Source organism: Pararge aegeria, chromosome 7 (assembly GCF_905163445.1).
Source record: "Pararge aegeria chromosome 7, ilParAegt1.1, whole genome shotgun sequence".
Taxonomy (NCBI): Eukaryota; Metazoa; Arthropoda; class Insecta; order Lepidoptera; family Nymphalidae; genus Pararge; species Pararge aegeria.
This window is the reverse complement of record NC_053186.1, coordinates 7,470,428-7,493,576: the sequence shown is the minus strand read 5'-3', so window position 1 is coordinate 7,493,576 and position 23,149 is coordinate 7,470,428. Positions and strand designations below refer to the sequence as shown.

Below are 23,149 nucleotides of genomic sequence, written 5' to 3'. Positions count from 1 at the left end.
ACGAACGTAAACACCCGCCGATATGGAGCGGTGACATAAGCACCACGTGGACGTAGACACACCAGTCGCTGCCGGCGGGCCAGTTGCCACACACCGCGCACGCAAAAAACTTACGAGTTGGTGGGAAAATAATGAATAAAAAAATATGAAAGATTATTCGTCGTTTTTTTGCTACTTCCAGCAGCAGGTTGTGTCAGATTCTCCGCAACGCCATTTTTGTCAAATATTTTTGCCAAATTAAACACGTGACCACCAAAAATTAAACATTACCAACCAAAAAGAAATTATAATTATGTCATTATTAAGAATATATACCTACATGAGAATGCATAATCAGAATTAATTTAAATCATAATCGTTTAAAAATTAGATATGCATAAAGCATTATTGATTTACAAAAAATATTGGTCTCCTCATCCTATACTAAGCGTAAGTTTTTTATCATGAAATTTTAATGAGACCAAATTTCAATTATTTTAATTCCATTGATATCTGACCGGATAATGGAAAACATTGTTATAAAAATCGCATTAAATTGATAACCTCCTTTTGAAAAACTGTGAAGAAAAGCGAAACACGCCTTTCTTCTCTTCAACGAACACGATTCTTACATTTTCACAAAAATGATGCAATTGCGCCTGCAGGCCATAACCCAAACCATAACTCGTTCAACACAATAACAATATAATCAGCGATGTCGATGAACTCACAAAGTACGCCGCTAAGCCCCGTTACGCGTGTGTAATTTCTAATAGACATAAATACATACATATGTATCGATACACACTGATCAAGCTCTTTGTTATGTTTAGTTGTATCGAAGGAACGCATCTTTTTTCATGCGCATGATCGTTAATCGTAAGTTATGATTTTGGACGATAAAGAATGGAAAGAATAAGGATATACGGAAAAACTAAAGGCTATTAAAAGTAAGCTGCAACATCATTTAACAATAAATAAAACACAGCAAGCTAGGGCCCTCAATCATCATATCTTATAGGAAAGCCAAAGACGTAAAATTAATAAATCTAAAAACAAAAATTTTAAACTATAAACCTAAAAAAAATAACGCATAAGAATCCACGATGTTAACAAATTTCTGCAGTGCCTAGTGACCATATTTAAAAACCTGCGTTATAGGTGCTAATGCAAAAATTGGTTTCAAATTGGCCTGTCGTTGTAATTGATACGCATATAGAGGTATGTATGCCTGTCTCAAGTCCCAAGTTTCTCATAAGATAAAAAAACATGGAGCATAAAAGGAGAAAATCTAGATTACATTTTATGGGAGAGTAAAGAATAATGTTAGTGCTGGATTTTGCAGGGAGCTAAAGGACAATACAAAATATAGTTAATAATTCAAGTTCCGGGAAGCTATGTATGTGCCCGGATTTTTAATACAAGGAATCATATCTAATCAATAAATCTTTAAATATCTCATTTTTATACGACGTTCCTAATGATACAAGCAATAATACGGCGTTGAAGTAAAAATACCAATTTAAGTTATTTTTGATTCTTCCAAATACCACCGTACCCATCGTAATTTTAAGACGTCTATATACTATTTACTAATACTGGTACTATTCACGTCAAAGTAGGACATTTTGAGGATGTAAACGTAGCAGCCCTATCATGAATGATGTTGCAAAGTTTATAACACAAGCGAAGTTTGTTCACACTAATTAGGTTAATAGACCGAACCATACGTCGACTCATCAATTACCGCACACTGCACAGCACCGCACGTTAGCCGTTATTAATTTATTGTTCACATTGTACACTTGTTCATTAAGCAATTTATTAAACGCAACAATAATAATGGCCAAGACTTCTTGCTATTTCACATTTCCTACAAGTAATTCATTATATTTAACCAGTTCTTAACAATGTGGTACAATATGGTGAAAACGATTGTTGATGTATTTTGATTAATATTTTTGAATGTATTGAGATTTCTTGACAAATATCCAGTGAACAGTGGTGAATTTCAAGTTTTGGAGGTGGGCGTGATCACTGTTACGCAGTTTCATACTTTTACAGTGATCATCGTTTCATTAGTTAGCGGTTAAGTTATGCTATTGTTCACAAATAAATTAATAAAAATAAATTCTCAACTCTAATAAAAATAAATTTACTGATGAGACGTCGAGACGTCTTAAATTGTTACTTTAAATTGTTACTTTAATTGCAATGTGTGTGACGTGACTTCTTGCCTCCTTAAGGTTTCAGCACAATAAAATATTTACTTTGGCGAAAATAGAAAAATTACACAACAGTTCACAATATTCACAATATATATAACGCTTTTAAAAACAAAATGGATATATATATATATAAATAAGTTTGATACTTTGATATTTTAATCGTTTTCATACATATATAGACAACCATATCTCAAGTGCCTAAGTTCAGTTTAGTTTTAATAAAATAACAAAAAAATACTTACCGATAGTTTTATTAATCCAATCAGCCAGATCCTCCTGTAAAGGGAACAGCTGTCTCGCCTGCGAGTACAGAATCTTCTCCCTATAAAAGTCTTCATCGTCCTCACACGGCGTCTGAGCTGCCAGCGCGCAGTCTGCCCTCTCGAAACTACTAGACATTTTTCGGTTTACGATTATATCTCCATGGCCGATTTGCCGATCCTCCTCCGGTTTCCCTTCAAAGGTGCTTCGGACGTATTCAAAAGCATTGGTCCGTTCAAAGGCGTTGAAGATCCTATCGTAGTTGCCGCTGAGCGGCCGGTCGAAGGTCTTCGATTCCACTGGTGATGACACTGACCAGGAGGCCCTGCTCCCAATTGCTGTGGGGCCGCAGCGGTAATAGGCCATGCTGGCTTAACCTGTGGGCAAAGAGAATGATCTATTATTACCAACCAAGATTAGATATTTTATGAGAATAATAAAAATCTTCTTTCTTGCAGAAGAAACTGTATAGCAGTTTTTTTGTTGATTTTATGTGAAGTCTATGGATTAGTGCGTAAAAGCTTTTGATATCCCTGATCATACCGAGATATGAAATATCGATGATCTTTCTCAGTATTGAGGCTGTATTATTATTTCATTCTGAGAGTTTCAAGCAGTCAAGTTTGTTACGTGTTTGTATTTCAACGATTTGCCAAAGCTTTTTTTATGGCGTACCTACTTATCTATCATAAGGACTTGATGAGAACTACTCACGGCCACTCTTTCAATAAATTATGGATTAGCGCCTAGGTAGAAGAACTAACAGCTAACCTCTAAACACATTAATTAAAATAAATATTCAGTCCAAGTTACCTTAAATCTTTAATAACCAAGTAGTCAGTACTCGTAAAAAAATTATTAAATTAATGACGGTCTCTCATCTAATAAGGATCGTTAATTCCTTATCGCTGCAGAGTAGCAATTAATCCTGCTAGTCAAATTGTATTATCAGAACCAGCATTAAGATTCAAATGGCCGCTACAGGCAATTATTATTATGGGTTCTGTGACATCAATGTTAATGATTTGTTCAGTTCTTTAATAACTTTGTAGAGGATGCGGCAACCTTGAATGAGCCGCACAGCCCTCACATTATGACTTGTGGTTTTGTAAAAGTCTCTAAGGAATCCCACGAACTATACACTAAACAGAATTCACAAACTACAGATCGGTTTAGTTGGCCGACTTTTAGAACTCTCCAAAACTACAGTACAAACAATCGTTTAAAGAATGTATAAATCATCTTCCAAAATTTTTGGCCAATATATATATCCACCCTTACATAATTGGTCATTTTCTGGTGCAGTGGCCTTTGAAGGGGAGGCCACGGGTTGTCATAAGAAGATCCTTAGAAGAAGCTGAATAACTCACGTAGTTCAACGAGGTTTAGCAATCCCGACCTATGTCAAGTACGATATGTTCAGCAGTGGACTGCCATGGGTTGAGACTGCCACGAACATTTAAGTAGATATTGTGTGATCTAAAGTTTGAAGTCTGCGGGGGCTTTTATTTGCACATAATGTTCTTGTAACCAAAACTAATGAGCACACGAAGGTAACTCAAATTATGTAAAGTAATTATAAATAACAAAGGTGTAATTTGGACATCGTTTAGCGAACGCTTAAGTTAGTCACCGGATTTGAATTTGAATTCGGTAAACGAGGAGCGATAAAAACTAAAATGCTAATGAGACTGATCATAATGTTCCACTGGAAACAATATAACGCTAGTTTAGATTTTTTGCAGCATAATTTACATATACAAACTACTGGATGTTTCAAAATATTACTGCAGAGGTTTCTACATTCTTCTTAGGTTACTAAAGTTATCGATATCGATTTAAAACAAAACTGCGGCGCTTCACCAAATAACATGGTATTTCGGAAGTTCTTAAGTATGAGCTCTGGTTTTAATTCACTTTAATAGGCAATGGCAAAGTTAGTTTCGCTTTTCTTTAATTTTCGATCTCTCCAATTATATGGCATAATTTGATTGCATGAAATTGAACTACATACTAATTTGTCATGAGAATTCCTCGGTAAAAATATAAAAATAGTAATAGGCCATTTAATATGTCCCGGCGTCTGTGCTGAGGCAACATTAGGCCGTGGTACGACTAGCGACATTTAAGCAATTAAAATGAAGCGGTTTCGTTCACAGCGACCCTGTGCACCAAACATCACGATAAGCGATATTTGATAGGTCTGTCGTCTGATGAAAACGTGTTCACTACAGCGCTGGCTATATCAAGGCGTAAACGTAATTTAAATGAAGCTATTGGGCACTGGCAAATTCTGTTATACAGAAATCACTAAAATGAACTAAATTGGTCTTTAAGGGGTGCTGTGCAGTGGAAAAGCATTGCACTTTTTTTTAACCCGATAATGTAGTTAAGGTTAGGGTTATCGCGGAATCATTGCCATGCATTATACTCATAGTTAAAAATAAAAAAAAAATTTAAAATAAAATATTTTGCTGAGTATCGTTGCTTTGTAATGCATTAAAAACGACCCATTAGTAGAAAGGAAAATAGTTTTCATAAAAATACGATAATTCCAAAGTCACTTCACGACATATAAAATAACCGTAACAAATAATAACTCTGCGTCAGTAAATAAAAGAATAGTTGCATATGTTGATGTAGTTTACTTTTCGAGTCGGATTGCAAATCGTAGCCTAATGTAGATTCCGCCGTAGGTAGATACTGCGTATATGGAGCCTTGAACCTTGCGGCCGAACAAAACAGGGTGCTCACTAGCGGCTACATCACAGGTTGACCATATATGCCGCACTCGTGAGAACATCTCGGTATGGAACGGCTATAAAATGGATATGTTTGGAATAGAGATCTAGTGCTCGTATATTACACAGATTTCAGAAGTTACCTATGATTTCCCCTTCCGCTCACTCTTATCTTTTCTATCATACGCTTCAACATGTCTTCGACTTGTAACTTCTTTATTCACATAAATGTTATATATTGCAAGGTAGTTCCATAATAAATGTCAGTTAGCATCCGACGCGTGTTTTATTACTCAGCACTGGCGACGAGTGAAAACAAATATCGATTTTAATCAGCTAATCTATGTTCGTAAAACTAGTTTTTTTTGTGTTTAATCAGTAAATTTAGTGTTGTGATTCGAACAAAAGATTAAATTTACGGGATACAACATGCCGAACACAAAATATTTACAAACCAAACTACTACATTATTATTAAAAAAAATTATAACTTGAAAACATGTTTAGTGAAATATTTTTTTATGATCTGTCTTCTACCATTACCTAATTGATTTCGTTAGTAGAATAAATATAATATAATATATAATTATATATAATATAATTTTCTTTTGGTCTCAAAAATAGGTAAAAGTGTCTCACTTTAATTTTACACTAATATCCATCGGGCTACTTTTATTTCTTGCTAAGTTGCCTCAAACGACATCCACGTGAAGATATAGAGCAGTCGTGACTGCACGTAATTCAGAAAATATACTCAGGTTAAACTCAGTGGTTACAACGTGTAGATGTTTATTAAGAAAATGGTTACAATCCTAGCGACTCCTACCGCGTGATATTCATACAAACGTACTCGAATGATTCTCGTTATATTTAGTTTGACAAATAATCTCAGAGACAAAGTCGGCCTACCGAGTCTGCTAGGGTACCTATACATATAGACGTATTGGAGTGAGGGCTGTGCGCGTGACTAGTTCCCCTCACGTCCACTCTACAGTGAACACCTCATGAGCATGCTCGCCGTGAACCGTAAACTATCTCTGTTCAATAAAAAAAAGTAAATCCAGTGTGCAAATCCACACACGGCACAAGTGATTAAATATGTTTTACCAAGCTTAAAAAATATTCATATATTATATTATCTTTATTTATATATTTCTTGTGTGCGTGTGTATGTCACTGAACTAATTTGAATGAATTTTTGTGTATGCGTTTGGGTGGCAATCTGGATGGTTAAGATTAATTAATAATAAATTAATCAGCGTTAATCAGCGTCGACAGATGGTGCTGCAGTCGGTATCTAGGTTATTCATCTATCCTGAAACTAAACAGCTGATTTATTTAGGTAGGAGTCTGATTTGAATAATTATTTCAGTGTTGGATAGCCCATCTATCGAAAAAGGCTATAGAGTATATATCTATCAACATGCTAAGAGTAATAGGAGCATTGTAACAATAAGGAATGATTAAAAATCGGGGTTTTTTTTTTTCATTTTGAGAGTTAAGCCTACGTGCGCTGCGTAAACGGTTAAAGTTTCGATAAAATCACTTATGAAAAAGTGTCATTGTAGAAATAAGTTCTAAAAAAGCCTGGGACGCATATGTTTATCTTTTAAGGTTGACTTTTACTAAGACGAAGTCGCGAGGGACCTCTAGTAGTAGTAGTAGTAGTAGTAGTAGTAGTAGTAGTAGTAGTAGTAGAATAATGTTACACACGTTATTTAGTTTTTATTCCCATGGTAACTAAAATAGAAAACAAACTGTGTAATTAATTCTATCTCATTCTGTCCTCTATACTACTACTATATATTTATATACTATATATATATATTTATATACTATATTATATATTTATATAATATACTATATATTTATATGTTTGTTTATTTATCTACATATTATTCAGTTTCCATGGTAACATAACATACATGTATGTGTTTCTTTCTTTATCGTGACTAAGTTACGTTCCAACGAGTTTCTAATCACAACCATTCTAAAAAAATACACTTCAAAAATGCATGATAGTTACAGCTCGAATAGTATGTCAAAATTAATTTTGTTCATAGAAAAAGAAGGACAGCAAACAGACACGAGCAAAAGGCATAAAACTAGAAATGACATAAATATCGATCCGAGTCCCTAAATAGGGACAATATTCAGGAAGTAATACTGACGGCACGGAAATTTCATTTTCATGTCGAGTCATCCAACAATTTCCCAAAGCATAAGCAATATCGACACGCGACCAAATGGATGGCAGAAACAGCTGGTACAAGAGAGAGAACCTTTATTATACGAACCGGGCGTTTTTTTTTTAGTTTGGGACAGGATTATATAACACGCTTTGCCATAGCTCAATCTGTAAATAATTCCTGTTCCCTTGGAACATAGATAAAAGTATTTTACACCATCAGTGTCGTGCATAGAGGGTATGCACAGGGTATAAAAAACTTAAGGATAGACTTTGTAAGAATTACAAAAAAGCCAACCCTTAAATATTTATATCTCGTACTGGAGATTTTCTTCATTTTATATCATCTGCATATCCTGTGCATACCCTCTATGCACGCCACTGTACACCATCATCATCACTTCAACCGACTGACGCCCACGTCTAGACATAGGTATTTTGTGTAGAGCTACAAAATCCAAAGTCCTGGGCCGCTTGTTTCAAGCGGCTGACAGCGACTCGCTTGATGTTGTCTGTCTACCTATTTGGGAGCTCATCAACGCTGCGTTTACCGATGCAGGGTCGCAATACCAGAACCTTGAGACCACAACGACCATCGGGTCTCCGAGCTATTTGTCCCGCCCATTGCCACTTCAGCTTCGCAACACGAGAAACGTCGATAGTTTAATAATCACCACACTTGACTTGCGGGTTGGAGATCGTTGTGCTGGTTTTCTCGCACCGATAACGCTTCTGCCCCTTACCGGAGTATTTATAGTTATTTGAGTGTTCCGTAGTTAGTTGTTTAAACTTTTAAAGTAATTTTTTTTTCAGTCTTTTTATTTAATATACTTTGACTTTTAACTGTAGTGATGTCAGCTAAGTTATGTAAGTCGTACATACGAAATAAAACCTCATCGTCCTACTTATAAGTAGACGTTTGTATTTCAACCAATTGGTATCAATCACGCAATGTCAACGCAGCCCACGCGGGCTCGCCTTTATACTATAAACCATCCACCAACTACAGACAAATGACGCGAATGTCACCAATGTTACTACCAACTCTTCGACGCCAATTATCAAGGTACTACGAACATTATATAAAACATCACAAGCGACCCACTTACCGCAGAAATTTGCTCTTTGTTGCTACACTGTTAAGAAGGAATTTCTCTTGAAGTATTCACTGGTTATGTGTGAAGACTTCTATACGTAGGGCGACCCACGCGGCCCTATGAATAGGTCAAGTTGAACGTGCGCCGGAATGGGCCTCAAAATTATTGCCATTGACGCAAGTCACACACTGTGGAGTCCGTACGTGCGCTGCTCTATATAGAGGGCTAATACAAAAGGATTAACTAATTATTCATATTGGGATGGGTTATGACTTATGGTGTAATTATTCAAGGATTAATCAGATCATTGGATTGCGAGGGTTATTAATAATTATGTCCGTTGCGTATTTACATAATGGAAATAGTTAATGAAATCTAATTATGAATTTATAATTAAGAGAAGAAATGCATTAATTAAACTTAATTATACAAGTGTAACTTCTCATAAACGATATCTCCAGCCTACTTGCTTTTTCAATGGCCAAATTGGCCGTATTCGGTTTTGTAGTATCCCAAGAGAAACACTCAGATATTTGGCGGCCGGTGTATCTTCTATCTATTCATGTGCACCGCACCGCCCGTGCGCCGTTCGCCGTATATATTTTGTATCTATAGGCCTTTTTAAGTCTCGGTTCTAAAGAATTGTTCGGTTCTACGGAGGCGTATTGTCGTCAGCATTAAATAATAAAATTAATGTCCACTACATTTGCTACGGGCTCTAACACTAAGCGCAAATTTTGGTATTTTTATTATTTGTGTAAAATAAATAAAGCTACCTAATACCTTTCACGCCCTCTGTACGTGCTCTAAATTAATATGCGAAGCCTGTGTTAAAAGCAAGTATGAAAATCGTCCGAACTTATAACTTCTATTCCAGCTACACTTTTCTAATAATAGTGCAACTATCAAACCGCCAATCTTTGGAAGCTAAGGCCAAAAAAAAATACAATTTCAAAAATTTGCTCAAATCCTTTGACGGCATCGTAATTGCTAATTAGCAAGCCTTCATTTCCTCATTCCATACGCAACCCGTACCCGTAAGATAAGTGCGTCCAGCAAGAACCTTTACAGCGAGTTCACTCACCTCGCAAACATTGATAGTTTTCGATGTTATTTTTACAATGAACTCGACTGTTTTAACGTTATACATTAAAACACTATTTTTTAATTCATAAAGTCTCAGGGTCACTTTATTAAAATTTTAGCAAGATTATAAACATAAGAAAAATCATCTTGGTAACTACGAGTATCATAACGAGACTGTCAGAGTTAAAAATCAATTTTCCGAAACCGATTATGAGTAACGGTTAATAAAAACTCCTTACCCCTAACATATTAGCCTGCTACCATCTCAGACTGCATCATTACTTACCTGCACGTCTAGGATGGGCAGGGGACATTTTTCTCCTCGAGCAAAGGACTTATATCAATAAGCAAGTGTAATAATAAATGGGGCTAAACTTCTGCTATTTCCCGTTGCCGTGCTTTGGCAGGCGGACACGTATATTTCATCCCTTGTCAGAGAATATATTCGGGGGATATAATTTTTATCTCTTGCTTTAGCTAGCCGTGCTCGCGAGATTGCAATCCAGGGCTAATCTATAGAGGAAAAAACAAAAAAAAAAGCCTGGTCTAACAATATTAAATCAACTGCATGGTGAGTGAGAATGATCGTCTATCGCGAGGTGTGCACTTTGCAACACCTAAACCTCGTACTAGGTGACTGGTTGCAGTCGACGTCGGCGGCTGCAGACAAAAGGAGTGCGTCGCTCCCGCGCCGGGCGACTAGCCTTAATTGGATAATCGCATTCACTCCTGCAGTCGAGGAACCCTTTTACATGCCGGACAAGTCTACGGAGGCGCTTTGTCCTTATCCCGTTTATGGACTACATTATATATTTATTGTATGTCGGTTAAGAACCTAGGGAATGTAAGCCTCACAAGTTACTTCTAGGTTCTAGTGCAAGTAAAATTGAATGATGCAGGTAGAAGCGCATAAAAAGGAGAATCAATTTATTACAGGGAAGGCTTTCTAGTCTAGGAAAGTATGTGGCAGTTTCCAATAAGTCTAATTTGAATTTTTTTTTTAATTGTATGCTTAGTTATTTAGCGCTCCGTAGCGCATCCCTAGCTCCCATCTTTAGTTAGCACACATCACTTCGCAGAAAAAAGGCTTCGTTGAACGCTTTTCTACTTTCTACTAGTGCCTAGTGCTTTCGCAACCTTACATAAGCTATGGAATTTAAAGGTGGTGGTTATTTTTGGTGGATACCACACACATTCTATGGCATACCAGTTGACTTAACTTCCAAGGTGCACCAATCGATGTTTTACATTAAAAGTAGCTACGATTGTAGCTAGATCAGAGTTCCAATAACATTTCAATGGACTTAAAAAAAGGAGAAGGTTCAGTATATTGCTGTTTCGACTGTTGTGATGTCTTTTTTTTGTATATTTGTTACGCGATTACTCCGCCAATTATACACCGATTTGGATGGTTCTTTTTTTGTTTGGTATGACAAGGAAGGCCACCGAAACTAAACTATAAATATCACATTAGTTGCTCTTAGTCGCGATTATGCTCGTGGCAATGCAGGAGCTGATGTTGAAGTGCTGGAAGAAATCCTCATCCATTAACGTATGAGAAGTTGACATTTGACGATTTTAACTTGCAAACCTATCAACTAAAAAGCTCGATTTTTTGTTTATAAAAAAGAATCTTGCTTTTTATTTCTTTTACAAAGCCGGTTTTTTTTTGTCACAATATATTTGTTGAGATGCTGTTTTTCTTTTTAACATTTCTTTTTAAGCCTTTCTTAACCACACATAAGTTCCTGGAATAGAATTATATCGAGCATTGTTAACTTGTTAGATGGGAAGTAATAAAAGAAACTGCTTTAAAATGATTGTTATGAAAAAAAAGATGAAGTTGATTGTTTGCAATTATTTAAGGAATGGCATCGGCGAGGGCGATGGATAGCATAATAACACGCACGACATTGCGACCGTATCCATGGTACCTCGATCAAACGGAGAGACTTTAAAAATTGTAAGAACCAGTAGTAAAATTATACCTACATATTAAAACACATTTTTTGTACCTAGTAGTAATAGTTTTTTGTACCTAGTAGTAATAGTTTTTTGTGACATAGCTCGTCCGGGGAAGTACTACCACCATGTTTATTTCTGCCGCTAAGTAGCATGCCGTGTTCCAGTCTGAAGGGCGTGGTTTTTGATAAATTACAGGCATATGAGGATTTAAATGTCCATCAAGCTGAGGCGTAGCTAAGGTTGATGGACACAAGGTAACACTTTGCAGGATGTGTCTTGCATGCCCTATTTATCGGCAATGGTTTCCACTGAACAACTTCTTGGTCCATCAATAATTCATTTGATATAACTGGTTTTCCTACACTTTATATTTATATATTATATATTACGACAATACACACATCGCCATCTAGTCCCAAAGTAGCGTAGCTTGTATTATGGGTACTAAGATAGCTGATGAATATTTTATTATGAATATTTTTATTATGAATATAAAACACATAAATACTTATAATATATAGATAAACACCCAGACACGGAAAAACATTTATGTTCATCACACAAACATTTTCCAGTTGTGGGAATCGAACCCACGACTCCCACAACTGGAAAATGTTTGTGTGATTTGTGTGTGGCGCAGTGGGCAGCGACCCTGCTTTCAGATTCCAAGGCCGCGGGTTCGATTCCCACAACTGGAAAATATTTATGTGATGAGCATGAATATTTTTCAGTGTCTGGGTGTTTATCTGTATATTATAAATATTTATTTACATTATTCATAGAAATATTCATCAGTCATCTTAGTACCTATAACACAAGCTACGCTTACTTTGGGGCTAGATGGTGATGTGTGTATTGTCGTAGTATATTTAATTTAATTTAATTTAATATTTTCCGTGACTTGTTAATTTGTCACAGCAATTTGATTTCATAACTAAAAAAGGCAGAATTTTGCAATCTAGCACACGTATTTAAAAATTATGCAACCACGACAGGGCACGGGTCTCCTCCCACAATGAGAAGGGTTTATGCTGTAGTCCACCACGCTGGCCTAGTGCGGATTGGTGGGTAGATCTATATATAAACAATTATTAAAATTAAAATATGTATATGGCTTTATCCCAACTATAATAATATCACGTTCAATATATTTGATTGAAAACGCTTAACCAGTCATCGATAGACGGTAAGTCGTAACTCGTAACACTACCCGTTCTTAACTAGATGATTGACTCAGCGAATTCTTTAGTCCTTTATAGTATTAGCTCAATAGCCTACGTCCTGCAAGTCTTCCTAGGTCGACGACCGGGCTTATTGTACCTAACCTACACAGTACCTTGCTAGTTGCCTTCAAATAAGTCCATGCGATTGAGCGCTTCAACAATACAGATAGGCCTAAAAGTCAAACCGGAGGCCGGTGGGGTTAAAAGCTGAAATAGTAACGAGCAACAGCTTTTCGCCGCAAATTAATCAGTCTTGCATGAGAGTTCTTTCGGTTATTGTAGATGTGGTAAAATAATCTTCTATATATATATATTTCTTGTGTGCGTGTGTTCTGTAAAGGAGTTCAGTGACATACTGAACTCCTCCTAGTCGGCTGGACCGATTTAAATGAATTTTTCGGTATGCGTTTGGGTGGCACCCTGGACGGTTTAGATTCACAAATCAGCCCGACAGATGGCGCTGGGGTCAGCTAGTTATTGCATAAATTTGTACAGATATAGAAAAAAAGTTTATTTTTTTATACTGTTAAGAAAAGAAAGAAGTAATATCTGGGGCATAATCTAAAAGTTCAAAGGGCGACCTTTTGAAATTGATCACGGCAGAGGACGTCTCCATCTGGCTCAAAATTTGGTTTAAAAAAGCTTCTTCTAATGAGGATAGTAAGTGGATCTTCTTTCGTTGGGTTGAGTAATATGTATTTATTTTTATAGTCATAATAATTAAAGTACCTATTTAGAAACGTATGAATACATCTCATTACCCAGACGAGCTCTGTCGCAAAAAAGTCTTGTATACCATTAATTAAACTAACAATTTAGAAACGCATGTATAGATATCATCGTAATGAAGAGTACCTAAGTATGTGGCCGTAGGTTCCGTACCGTAAGGATACCGTCCCACCGCGCAATGTCCCCTCGTCGCTTAACCGCAGTCGCTTTCAATACAAGGATTAGGTTACGCAGTGACTTACCTATTTCACTTTGTAGGTTTATTAGAATGTATTTCTAGCGCCCTAGTCTCTAGTACTACTAGTGGGTATACATTGTTGTACAGTGGGTACCCTAGAATTCAGTAACTTTTCCGACAGTTGCCGACAGGTGATGTGAAATGTGTGACGACTGTACAACCGCCGTTAACAAATTATGTGTTTTACATAAAAGATACAATATAGCTGGTTGGCAACTGTTGAAAAAATCCAAACACAGGCTAGTTACCACCACGGACAACGTCGTGTCGCAAAGCGATTGAGCGTTCCGGTATGATGACGCGTGAAAAACTAATAAATGAATACTCTTTTATTGTAAGAAAATAAATTGTTACAGTGATATTAACATATTAGGGCAAGAGGGTACAATTCAGAGGCCTTATCGCTACATATCCACCAATCGAATCTGGGCCAGTGTGGTGGACTACGGCCTACAACCTTGTCTTTTTGAGAGGTGACCCGTGTCCTGTAGTGGGCCGGTAATGGGTTGATATGATGATGATGATGATGATTGCAACATAACGGTGATCTTCAAGGCACCTAAAGCTGTTAAAAATTAGGGGTTTCGGATTCATATAACAGCCAAAAAAAAGATAGCTTACCTACCATCTTGGATAACGTACCACTAGGTGTAATTAAAGGGCTACTGGTTACTGTTGTAGTCGAATAAAGTAAAGATATTGCTCGTAGTTTCCAGTGCAGTCAATTTAGGAAGAAAAATATAAAAAGGGAAGATGCATGTTGAAGTAAGGCAACGTTACTGCACCCACATGGTTATCGCAAGTCTTAAAATAGGCGCTACCGTAAACAGCGGGTCTGTGTTTCTCGTAAAAATAGAGCGTAAATAAATAAAAGCCAACAAACTCTACTGTGGAGTTGCTGCAACTCTTGGAGCTACACGTTTACACGAAGACACAACGCTCTCGTTGAACAAACTTTCGGCATTTAATGCGGAGGGAAGTTGACGTTAAAATACCATTACCATTGAAATAAAAAATTCCATTGCTGCAGCACGTGAAAATATAACAATCTACGAATGAATTCACAATCATTAGTGATCGGCATAGAAAACTTTTATCATCAGTATCATCCTGATTATCATTTCAACTGATTGCCGTCAAGTGCTGGGCATGGAATGGAATGTTCTTTTGTAGGGAGTTCCAATATCTACAGTCCTGGGCCACTAGCTTCCAGCGGCTCCCAACGACTAGCTTGATGTCGTTGGTCCTCTTTGTTGGGGACCGACCAACAATGCGTTTTTTTATATCCAATAAGTGAGATGGCAGTTAAACCTAAATTTATTAAAAAAAAAATTATTAACGTTCTGGGACCCATTGGTCCTATGCATTGGCGTAGGGGATAGCATCTCCATCTCGTCAAACGGATACCTCTGTGGCGTAAGTTTAGTAAGGAGAGAATAAGTTTTATTATGTTTGTTTTGCCCGCTTGCGCAAGTTTGCCGTATACAATACAAACGCCTTCAAGTTACAGGCGGAGGGGAAAATGGTCTGATTAATATTAACAACACTGCCTTTTTACATGGCTTTCTTCTTTTTCGTAAGGCATATCGCGTTCTTTGAAAGCGATATATTTATTACATAAGTTTCATTACTTTTGCAAAGAACCTACTTCGATTCTTTTGTACTTTGAGACATGGTTTAATCTGATTCATCCAAGAAACATTTTCCTTTCTTTGTCGGAAGACATTGTATTCGGGTATGATCCCAATACCATATTATATAGATGTTTATATGAAAAACCCTTTATATAGGGTTTTTCTATTTAATTTACCAGGACTTAGTTAGGAATTTACTAGGACTTAGTTAGGACTTAGTTAAGTAGCGTAAGCTTTTCAGGTTAGCACAATTAGTTTTTTTTTATTCCATTACAAGTTAACTCTTGACTGCAATCTCACCTTGTAGTAAGTGATGATGCAGTCTAAGATTAAGATAAATTTAAGAACGAGGTCTCCGGTTCAATTGTCTGCAGAACAAATCTGGGACTTAATAATTTCTGAATTTTATCTGGTCTGGTCTCGTGGGAGGCTTTGCCCGTTGGTAGTTACCACCCTACCGACAAAGAAGTGAATACATAAATAAGCATGGCGATAGAACTTTTCCGGGCGAGCTCTGTCACAAAAAGTTCTACTAATATTGAAGATACAAGATTTTTTTTTTAATTATGCATCGCAGAAAGATTGCAATGTCAATAAAAATGTAGTTTCGAGGTAATCGCTAAAGTTTGTCCCGTGCACTGATGCCAAACGCCGATGAAGAGTGACGCGGCGCGGGGCGGTGCGGTGCGGTGTGCGGAAGTGTTCGGCGCTCCATTGACGGATCGCACTCATCAATGGCGCAACTTGACCTGACAATCGCCGCCGCTAGCTCTGCTACTATAAACATCTATAGAGCTGCCAAGAAGACGAAAATACTTCAAAAGCTTTTACAACTTTACTCACAGTAAGCACACTACACAAGTTTTTTTTTAATTCACTAAAAGTTAGCTATTGTTGCCAATCATCATATGGTGGTAATAATATTAATAATCTCTTTATTACAGGCAAAGCCCATAGTAATACATTTAAAAATTAGAGTAAAGAAAAAACAAATAATTAACAATTTACAATATCGAATTAAAATTAAAAATGAAATATAATTTTTTTAAAATAGCATGTCATAAATATTAACAATAAAAGAAAAAAAAATTATGTGGTTTTATATGGTAGCCGCCACCATCCTGCCAACATAGGTTAGGTTAGGGTATGGCAGTTAATATTTCTACTATCTTTGTCGATGGCACAGCTTTGCCGGTACGGCGGTAAAGAGCCACGGCCAAATCCCCCAGAGAGAAAAATCAGAAATTATAAATTCCCGTATTGCTCCAGACGGGGATGACCCGGGACTTACCTCTTAAAAAGCCACGACCAATGTGACAGGTCGTGGCAAATCGTTGTACTTCATACTCGTACTGGTTTTTACTAAATACCGAACTTTCCAATAGAATTAACATATATATGTACTCTTCGACTCGTCCTCGGTGAACTGTGTAACTACTTGACCAGTGTTTAGGGTTTCGTACCCAAAGGGTAAAGCGGGATTCTATAACTAAGACTCATTTGTCCATTAATCTGTCTGTCTGTTTTCAGAGGATGTATTTCTGTTGCCGCTATAACAAAAAATACTAAAAAACAGATTAAAATAAATATTTAAGGGGTTCCCATACAACACACATTATTTTTTTGCCTTTTGATCTATCAATGGTACGGAACCCTTCATGCGCGAGTCCAATTCGCACTTGACTGTTTTTTTTTAATACACACCTTACAGCAATTATTTATAGAACGAGTAGGTATAATTGCAATTAGTATCCGGCTCGCAGCAATCTTCACGGAAATACATTTTCTTTCTACCCACTAATTATATGTACTTATTTTATTACGCCCTAGTAACTCCTCCACTTTTTATATTACTTACAATCTATGAATCAGGTTGTAAAAATTTCTTTGTGCACATTTTTCGTACCATACCGTAACTCACGCTTTACGTAATTTTAACAAATCCGTTAGTATCTCACTCTCTACATAGATACATCGTAAATATTGTGGCGATTGAAAGAACTGTCTTATATCATGCTCATAAATTCATAATATATTATTTTTGAATAACCGTTATAATCAGATTTTTTTATCATGTAACTATTGTAGTGATTATGGCCATCGTTTAATCGTGGTCTGTAAGTTATTAAAATTACCTGTATGTTCCTTCTTTGACGTAACATAATAATTCATCAGGGTTTAAAAACGGTGATAGCCTAGTGAGAGAGTAAGTAACCGAATCTCGGTTATTATTACTGACATGAAAAAATACGAATCCGGCTTGAAGAACCGTGAACACTCTCTCGTGCGATGAGGCCTGTTAGGCACAGGGGCAGTGAGACGATAATGAAGGGAGAATGATGTTGTGACGATGATATTGTTAAATTTTACCAGCCCACTATAGAGTATGGCACGGTTGTCCCCTCACAATGAGAAGGGTGTATAGGCTGGCAATTGGACTTCACAGGTCTTCGAGAACCACTGGGCTATCGCCACTTCAAATGGAGTTACAGTTAAGTTAATGCTCTCGTGAATGACGTTTAACTTGTTGACTTAAGTTTCCTTAAGTTGCACAACGCGGGCTATGAAAGCTGTGTAGAGACTGCATCTACAGTTCGCACTAATAAAACTCGTTCAGCCGCTTCACGTGATTTATTGCACAATTTGACATAATTCATATGATGTTCTTACGTATGTTAATTACGTCGTGAGGTTCTAGTGATATGTGGAGGGCAGACGTATGATTTCCTACATCTGCCGCGTAATCCACCTGGTAAAACTGCGGTAAAATTAAACTGTCTCGATGGTTTAGTAGATCACATGTGTGAATATGAAACAAGGGACGTTTGAATCCCGTGTCGGTACAAAAATGATTGTATTAACAAATTTCAATCAGCCCGGATTCAAAGCATTGATTCTTTCACTGCGTTGGTCTCTGTGATAATATATATACGACGGTCCAAGTAAATTTCGGTCCTGTGGGAGAGAAAGCCTGTTTCCAGCAATGGGACACCTGACTTGGGGTTCGTTCATCATCGTCATTTCAACCGATAGACGTCCGCTGGTGGACATAGAACTTTTGCAAGGACTTCCATACTTCACAGTCCTGTGACAGGTGTGTCCAGCGACACCCACCACGGACAGATAACGCCACATGTCATCTGTTCATCTTGTGGGTGTATAATAACACTCTCTAGTGCGTGTGAATGTGCGTGCACCAGTAGCGATACCTATTACATCAATTCACATGAATAAATTAGCTAGTAACATCTTAATAAGTAGTTAATAAATATGCAGACCGTTTTGCTTTGAGTGAGACGCAGGCCCTTGGCTCAAATTAAACAGATGGCTGCCACTTTTTCAGCCCGCTTTATCGTTAATTTCAATTTATAATAAGCTCGACGAGCTGTGGGAGTCTACTGCTAGGTATGGACATAACTCCAAATTTAACTTCTAACACTCATATTTCTCACAATCTTGCGTATTATTAATGGCGCGTTTATTAAAATTTTGCGTAGTCTATTAATTTCTACCTAACAAAATATGGACCGGATTCAAAACTAACCTCTACAATAAAAAAATACGCTAATCGGTATCAAGTATATAAGTTAACGCATAGATAACTTAAACAAATACAACTTTTATAGAAGTCGGTTTAAGGACTATTCCGCCTATTTATATCTGTGGACGTACCTAATTAGGAAGATTCTACTTTTGGACGATCACAGATATCTCATTTTCATATCGCTATTAAGAGGCGTCTTTCCGCACATACGCGTATGTTTTCTATCGCTGTCTACCATCGGAAGCTGAAACACAGTCAATTAAAAACGGAAAACTCCCTCGCTATCTGAGCATCGAAGCCTCACATTTATTGTGTTATCTGACTGCTATTTCGAACAAAGATCGGTGCAAGTTATACTTACAAGTGATAAATCTTTTCATAAATTTTATTTTTCGCATTTCTGCGGTTGTAGAAAAAACGACACCAGCAATAGAAAAAAGGTATTAATAATAATAAAGAATAAAGTTTATTTAAATATTACAAAAAATATTTCTTCATTATCACTGACGTAGAATTAACGAAATGGACATAATAAACATGATTAAATTTGCAATACTAATAGACTCATTATAGGACAACCACAAGTTTTCCTCAACATTCAAATTTTTATATTTTTGCACAATTGAATCAATTAAATCACCGGGATGAGCCAACTGTTAGACCTTATAGCTAATTCAGGGTGTCGGTTTTTTGTGACGGTGTGCGCGCGCATCGAAAAATGACCTCTCATAATTTTTCCCTAACGACTAAAAAAAACTAACTTAACGTAACTTCAAAAAAAGATTTAAATTACTAGAAAGAAGGTACTTATTGTCAGAATACAGTTGTCACCACTCCTCTTCCAGCGGATGTCTTACAAGGCGACTAAAATAAATATTTCGGAGAACGGGCAGCAGTGTCAACTGTAACCACCAACCAGTGGCGTGCAAAGGGTTTTTAGCCAGGGTATTCATAAGGCAAAAAAAAAACATCAAAAAAATTCCCTTCCAATACGAATTATATAAAATAATTTGGGTTGGCATTGCTTTTGTGCTTGTATGAAGTGCACGCCACTGCCATCAACCCCGTCGCCGTGGTGATTATGTGCAAACCCTCCCTTAGTCTATTAGTGGACTATTAATTGGTTATGATGTATTTCTCTCAAATATACGAACTTTATTAGGACGAACTGTATTTAAGACTGTCATAGCCGCCAAATTGGATTTATTGTGACTTTATGACGTGGGTCGCTGCATGCAAGCCAGCGACACCCAAATGATTAAAATCTATACAAACTGTTAAACACATAACTTTAGTCGGGTAATAACAAGGAAATCAGTTCGGTTATTAGTGTTCGTAAATTAGATTTATGAAGAAATTTGTCTTGCTATTAATAAATCTTTCGTCACTCATTGCTTCATATTACTCGTACGACCTAAAACCTTAATACCTGTGTACTCATCCACAATACGCAATAAAGAAGTTGATTGTCTCCATACTAAATCCCCGGTCGGCCCCCGATCGTGTTCTCCATGATCCACTAACTCAATGTATGTAAATCGGCCGATTACGATTGTCACCCAATCGAGTCGTGACTCGACTCGCTGACGACTAACGATTGACGAGTGTTTATAAACGCCTATGGTTGGCAATTTTCGAAGAAATTTAGCAAAGTAAAAATGTATTTACTTTGAAAACAAACACTTGTACAACACTGTCAATTGGCCACGACTTCAAACACTCATAAGCATCCAGTTCTTATATGTGTCGCAAATCGTACGTCACGCCAAGCCCCGGTACCTTTAGGAAATATGGTAACCAGGAACGTTTTACATATAAACAGTCTCTAGCGATCTGATGTAGATAAATTGTGTGTTTTAACGTCTTACAGGATAAAATCACCAAGCTTTTAATAAAACTACAGATTAAAGCAACTAGCAGCCCTAGTTTATCGAATGAATATAACAGACAGCTCGGCCCGACCTCGCTAAAATTTATTAATTAAATTGATTAAATACAACTTGAATGCGCGCCACCATTTGTGACTTTTATTAATTGACACGTACTTACACTAAGTGGTATTGTTAAATTATGTTTCGTGCTATTTATTGAACTTAACCTTTATCCACTCGCATTTTTTTTTTTTTTTTTTTTTTTTATATTTATAGACGAGCGCTTGACTGCAATCACACCTGATGGTAAGCGATGATGCAGCCTAAGGTGGAGCGCGCTTGCCTAGAAGATGCCTATTCACTCTTGATTTGAAGGTACTAATGTTGTAAGAACTGGGGAAAATGGAAGCTGGAAGAGCATTCCAGATCCTAGCGGTGCGAATTAGAAACGAAGATGCGAAGCGCTTCGTACGCGTCCGCGGTATATCGACCACGTAGGGATGCAGATCCTTCCGGTGCCTCGCGGTTCGATGGTAAAAAGGCGAGGGGGGAACTAGATCAAATAGTTCTTGAGCACACTCTCCGAAATATATCCTATAGAATACCGAAAGGCAGGCAACCTTGCGACGATGTTCCAAACTCTTAAGTTTTTTATTGGCTAGGTCACCGATGAGCCTTCTAGCACGGCGATCAACCGAATCCAGGGCATCAAGCTGATACTTGGCAGAGCCATCCCATAAATGGGAACAGTACTCCATGCACGATCGAACTTGAGCTTGGTACAAGGTAAGAAGCTGTTCAGGCGTGAAGTACCGCTTGACCTTATTGAGGATGCCAAGTTTCTTGCCAGCTGTTTTTGCCCTGGATTCGATGTATTGTCCAAAGTTGAGGTTGGATGAAATATTGACACCTAGAAGCTCTAGACTGTCGGTAATAGGCAAAGATATACCTCGGAAAGTCGGAGTCAGGGGAAATGGACTCCGTTTGGTAGTAAATAAACACGCTTGCGTTTTGGTAGCATTAAATTTGACCAAATTGGCGTCTCCCCAATCAGACACCTCATTTAAGGTCAGATTAATGCGTTCCACCAAAGCCTCTCTGTGTCCTAAAATTTCAGCACCACTAGCACGGGGACCGGGCATATATCTCTCCGTTACAGTGCTATCATCTGCGTACCCAAAGATACCGGGTTTCAACAGATCATTAATGTGAAGCAGAAAAAGTGTAGCGGAGAGAACAGACCCCTGAGGGACACCGGCATTGATTGCCATTTGATCTGACGAGGAGCCATCTAAGACAACTCGAAAAGATCGACCACTCAGGAAATCAGATATCCAGTTGATGAGACTAGTGGGTATCCCGTAGCTAGGTAACCTATTTAAAAGGCCTTCATGCCAGACCCGGTCAAAAGCCTTTGACACGTCAAGGGAAACGGCTAGCGCTTCACCATGTTTGTCAATGGCCTCGCCCCAGATGTGAGTGGCATACACTAAAAGATCCCCCGTCGATCTATTTCGACGAAAGCCGTACTGTTGATCCGACAGAAGGTCATTTTTCTCGAGGTATGCCAGGAGCCGGTGGTTCAATACACGCTCCATACTTTTGCAAAGTACGGAGGTGATTGCAATAGGCCTGTAGTTGGCCGGGTCTGCACGACTACCCTTCTTAGGTACCGGTTGTACGTTGGCAACCTTCCAAGCTTTCGGGATTCGGGCATTTTTGAACGAGAGGCGAAACAAACGTGTTAGTACTGGAGACAGCTCGGCAGCACAGGTTCTGAGCACTATTGCTGGTATCCCGTCTGGGCCGCTGGCCTTATTCACGTCTAGATTGCGCAGCACTTTTAAAACCTCACCTTGGCGAATTTTTATCTCTGCCATGACGGAGTCGCAGGGTGAAAGGGTAGGTGGAGAGGCGCTTCCAGAATCGAGACGTGAGTTTTCAGCAAACAGAGTCGCTAAGATGTTAGCTTTTTCTGTTGCAGTAAAAGCCAGCGCCCCATCCGGTTTTAGCAGAGGTGGCAGCGAAGGACGGCAGAAGTTCGTTTCCACCGACCTCGAAAGAGACCAAAAGGCTTTACTTCCACGCGGATATGACGCTAATTTGGCCCCAATTCGATTAGTGCGGTTGAAACGAGCCTTCTTAAGAACCTTCTTGTAAGACTTGGCGGCATAATTAAAGGCTCGTTTTTTCGTACTGATGTCCGGAGCTTTTTGGGCACGCGCGTCAGCCCATGCAGCAAAAGCCATGTTCTTACGAGCTTCAGCTTGGGCGCATTCTGCATTGTACCAGCGTGGAATCTTGCTATCTAGCGATACGTCAGCGTAAGGTATAAAAAACTCCATTGCTTGGCGTATCACTTCCGA

At 37.9% G+C, this 23,149-nt stretch overlaps 1 protein-coding gene across 3 annotated transcripts in view; it reads right to left on the bottom strand.

Annotated features, from left to right (window-relative positions):
- LOC120624954 (GAS2-like protein 3) overlaps positions 1 to 23,149 on the bottom strand; it is a 110,043-nt gene that overhangs the window by 23,253 nt on the left and 63,641 nt on the right. For all 3 annotated transcript variants that reach the window (XM_039891796.1, XM_039891798.1, XM_039891797.1), the window contains one exon: positions 2,450 to 2,845. In XM_039891796.1, coding sequence (XP_039747730.1) covers positions 2,450 to 2,834 — 385 coding nt within the window. In that variant the 5' untranslated portion in view covers positions 2,835 to 2,845. The remainder of the gene's footprint in view (positions 1 to 2,449; positions 2,846 to 23,149) is intronic.